General features: G+C 37.4%; 1 protein-coding gene across 1 annotated transcript in view; it reads left to right on the top strand.

Moving 5' to 3' along the window:
- Positions 1-3,135: 3,135 nt before the first annotated feature.
- LOC101304526 (probable nitrate excretion transporter 6-like) overlaps positions 3,136-4,515 on the top strand; it is a 4,752-nt gene continuing 3,372 nt past the window's right edge. The window contains exons 1-4 of the mRNA XM_004308764.1: positions 3,136-3,262; positions 3,395-3,612; positions 3,717-4,258; positions 4,386-4,467. Of these exons, the coding sequence (XP_004308812.1) occupies positions 3,136-3,262; positions 3,395-3,612; positions 3,717-4,258; positions 4,386-4,467 (969 nt within the window). The remainder of the gene's footprint in view (positions 3,263-3,394; positions 3,613-3,716; positions 4,259-4,385; positions 4,468-4,515) is intronic.

Raw genomic sequence — 4,515 nt, 5'->3', positions numbered from 1 at the left:
GCTAAGCGAGCGTCTGATGTTGTATTCTTCTTTGTAATATATATTGCCTTTGAATCTGAAAACTTTGATGGCAATTAATAGAACCAAAAATCAACTCGAAAACCTAGAAATTGGGTGCAGCGAGTTTCGAACTTCGCTTGGCTAGTTTGCTCCCAAACGACTTAGCCAACAGTGCTAAGCAAACCTATGATGTTCATATGCTTCTTTGTAATATATACTGTCTTCAAATCTGAAAACTTTGATGGAAATTAATAACCGACTTGCTATTCCTTATTTTTTTCCTACACTTTCCATATGCAATTATACATATATAAGGTGATGGTCTAGCCTTTTTTTTGTTTTGTTTCAAGCCATAAAAATAAATTAGATTTTTTAAAATTGAAGTAAATTTTTCAGATTTATCAACGATTCAGCATTTACTTTTTCACCTTAAATTACTATAATTCATTATAAATTAATGTTTAGTCAAGGTTTTCTTATCAAATATAGTACATAATATAAAAACAAACATATATCTCTTAAAGTTTGGTTTAAAATTTCCTTGTTTTTCTTTAAATTTCCGTCAATTTTCTCTATTTTTTTTACTGCAATCGATATTTCCTCGAAATTTCCGTCGAAATATCCATATTTTAGAAGGTCGAAATTTCCGTAATCACCGAAATTTTCTTCCTTGCATTTGCCACATTGTGGAATACACTCATCCATCCACTCTCGGATATGACCGATTGCCTTACGATTCATCTTTGTCCAATTAGCATATGAAGTCCCTTCAGGCTTAGCATCAACTCCTTCGATGGGCTCATGCAAATCTTTGCAATAGAGTATGTCCTCCATTCGTGGCTTCCATGTAATCCATTTTGAGTGGTTGAGTCGAACCATTGTACTCCTTGAACCTTCCATTTTAACGCCCATGCCTTACGAACCAAGGGCTCTGATACCACTGTTGGGAAAAATAATATAATGGAAGTAACAACTCAAACCACACAAAGGATAAATATGCAAATATGTAAAAGATAGAGGAAATGGAACACCAGATATAACGTGGTTCGGCAATGTGCCTACGTCCCCGGGGCAGCAATAACAAGAACTTCCACTATGAAATAATGGGTACACGAGATACACAACTTCAAGAACACTACTTGAAGGAAACCCTCTCTCACACTTGTTTTGCTACCAACTACTCTACACTCTCAACTTGGAGTGAACACTCTTCTCTACTTGGAAGATGGATGAGATCCTTGGAATGAGCAAATGACTCTCCTTTTATAGGCTAAGGAGGAATCATCTAGACCTCTCATTAGTGCTCTCTCAATAAATGGTACTTCATGAATTTTCCTGTAACTCATGCCTTGACTATAACTCCAAAACCATCCATGTTTTTGTGTAACTCATGTAACGTTTGTGTAACTCATGTAACTTATGTAACTCATGAAACTTTTCATTACTATTTTATTTATTTTGGTCTGGATATTATAACACCAAGTTGATCTCGTAAGTACATATCATTAGGTTTCGTTTGTTTCTGTTCCTTGTTCGGGTTTCTCTGCGTTGTATTTCTTCCTCGTTTGATATATTTTTTAGTTCGACAAAGAACTCATGCGACACTTAGCTCTTCCCTTCCCAAGCTCAGACGTTGAGGACAATGTGATGGAGAATTTGGTAGCTGTGACCAAAACTATGAAACCTGAAACATATGATAACTAGTTGACCGAAAAAAAAAACATATGATAACAAACACCAAATAGGTACACAAGAATATTGGAATTGAAGTGATCAAAACATGATGCCAGAAATTTTTAACCCTCGGTTGTTGGTATTAACACGTTTGAGACATTGGATTTGGAGGTGACAAACTGAAGTGCTTCCTTTTATTTCCACTGTACTTTGATGCCTTTCAACAGTACTCCACATCCAGATCAAGGAGACCACGACTACTCTGATCCTTCCTCTTTTCTTTACTTCTGGTTCCTATTCAATAGAGACAGATGATGATAGACTGATGCATGTGTGACGTTATATACTAGAGTATAATTAGTACTCAAACATGCTTTCTATGATGTTTTTTTGCGGTTTTATATGCAATGTACGTCTTCCATACATATTATTTCGACACTTGTTTGAGTATAATTAGACTCAAACATGCTTTCTATGGGGTCCTGATGCCATAATGAACGCCATCGCGCGCATCAACTCAATTAATTCTTTGGGGCTACTCGATATTTTCGGACCACAACTCGTTAAGTAGTACGTTGCATGTAAATCGATCTGATGAAATGATTGCTAAGCAGTACTACTGGAAATCTCTCTTGTAATTTGTAAATTAGGTCAGATACTCAAGGTGTTGGTGATGAATATGCAATAGAGGAGGAAGTTTAATTACGTGCTCGGTGCTCCGAGTGTTTTCATTTTTTCCATATTTGAAGGTTAACAGCTGTGTTTGAATAGATTTACTGGAAGTTGCAGCTGATAGATTACCTAACATGCAGAAAAGGCAAATACGTACATTGGAAATTTGTGTGTAATGCTTGGTACTTGGTGTGTTGGAATTATTAGCCTATATGGGATATGCACGATCATTATGAAAAACGCATTGGAAATATATTCATAGTTCAATTTGGTGTAGTACGTGGCATTAGTGTGTTTAGCTTGTAAGTGTTGAGAAAAAAGGGCATTTGGGGTTGGATATATCCCTTGATCTTGAACCTAGACCGGTGGAGATGATTTTGTTCTTCATTGCTCTCTTCATGCGCTTCTGCATGCGCACATACCATGTATGACAGGAAAGTCAAGCTTCCTCCCTAGCCTGTTTCATATGCCCATCCCTCCCACCATTCAACATTCAACTGGCTAGCTATAGCCTTCATTTACCGCCTTCCTTTACGTTTGTAGGGTCACCAAAGGAATAGTAAAATGTGTTCCTCGAGTAGTAATACCTAAAACTAGCACTAAATGGATTAATATTACTCTCTCCAACTAAGTAGCTAGGGACTGAGACTGAGGGCCGACTGACACAACACTAAATGGAGTGGGGTCCTGATTTGAGCTCACCGACGATTTTGCATATATATACGTAGATCTTCAGTGTGATAGATAAAGAGAGAAAGATACAGAAATCAGTAGAGAGAAAAGGAGAGAATGGAAGTTGAAGGGAAGCTCTCTACCCAGTCCACATCCAAAGAAGAACAAGGAGAAGTTCATAGGGCATGCGATGAGAATGGAGATTCAAAAGGAGGCGGATGGACAACATTTCCCTTTGTTATTGGTTGGTTAATTAATCGCCTCTTATCTTCTTTCTAAACTTAACAAATTTTCTTTTAATTCCTTCTTCGGTGTTAATTATGCATATACTTGGTTACATTTCTCATGATATTATTCATTCTTTGTCGAAGCACAGCAACTGTGCTGGGTCTCTCAGTAGCAGGCGGTGGGTGGGCATCGAATTTGATTGTGTTTCTGATAACAAAATTCAATGTGAAGACCATAGCAGCTACAAAGATCAATAACATCATCCTTGGCACCAACAATCTCTTCCCCATCGCCGGAGCATTCATTGCTGATTCCTTCTTCACCTCCTTCTCCGTTGTCGGCGTCTTTTCCTTCATTTCTTTACTGGTAATTGGTCGCGATTCACTTTACTATCCGACGTATTATGATGTAATATTAGGTTTCTGTTTATTTATTATAAATTAAGTAACTTATTAAACCTTCATCATCAGGGTATGATCATGTTGACCATAATAGTAACTATTCCTTCCTTGATGCCTTCACCATGTTCAATTGGCTCACTTATTACATGTCAAGCTCCATCAAAGTTTCAATACTCGGTCCTATATGCGGTATTATCACTAGCTTCACTAGGACTTGGGGGAACCCGCTTCACAATTGCAACCATGGGAGCAGACCAATTCAACGATCCCAACGATCAAGGGATTTTCTTCAATTGGTATTTTCTAGCTTTGTATGTGGCCAATATCTTCAGCTTCACAGCTATCATCTATATTCAGGACAATGTGGGCTGGGGATTAGGTTTCGGAATATGTTGCATAGCTAATGGTGTTGGATTGGTGGTGTTCTTGTTGGGGAAACGATTTTATAAGAAAGTTAAACCAAAGGGTAGCCCATTCTTAAGCATAGCAAGAGTACTGGTTGCAGCAATATGGAAGAGGAAGATGTCATCAGCAAATTCAACAGAGAATGATTATTATTATTATGGAGCAGGTGTCTTGGCTGACAGTGCTCCACCAACCAAAAGTTTCAGGTCTGATAAAATTATACTTAATTATCAGTTAATTAGTCGATCATATTCTAAAAAGTCGTATTAATATTTATGCAAAAATTTGGTTTTCTTTGGCACATTTCAAAATAGACAAATTCTTTTCTTTCAGATTCCTCAACTGTGCAGCCTTGAAAATTGAACAAGTGAAACAATTTGAAGGCTCACATGGAAATTCATGGACGCTATGCACTGTGAGAGAAGTGGAAGACTCAAAGCCCTAATAAAGATCATGCCACTGT

This window comes from Fragaria vesca, linkage group LG7 (genome assembly GCF_000184155.1).
Source record: "Fragaria vesca subsp. vesca linkage group LG7, FraVesHawaii_1.0, whole genome shotgun sequence".
Lineage (NCBI taxonomy): Eukaryota > Viridiplantae > Streptophyta > Magnoliopsida > Rosales > Rosaceae > Fragaria > Fragaria vesca.
The sequence above is the reverse complement of the archived record's forward strand: the minus strand, read 5'-3'. Positions and strand labels throughout refer to the sequence as shown.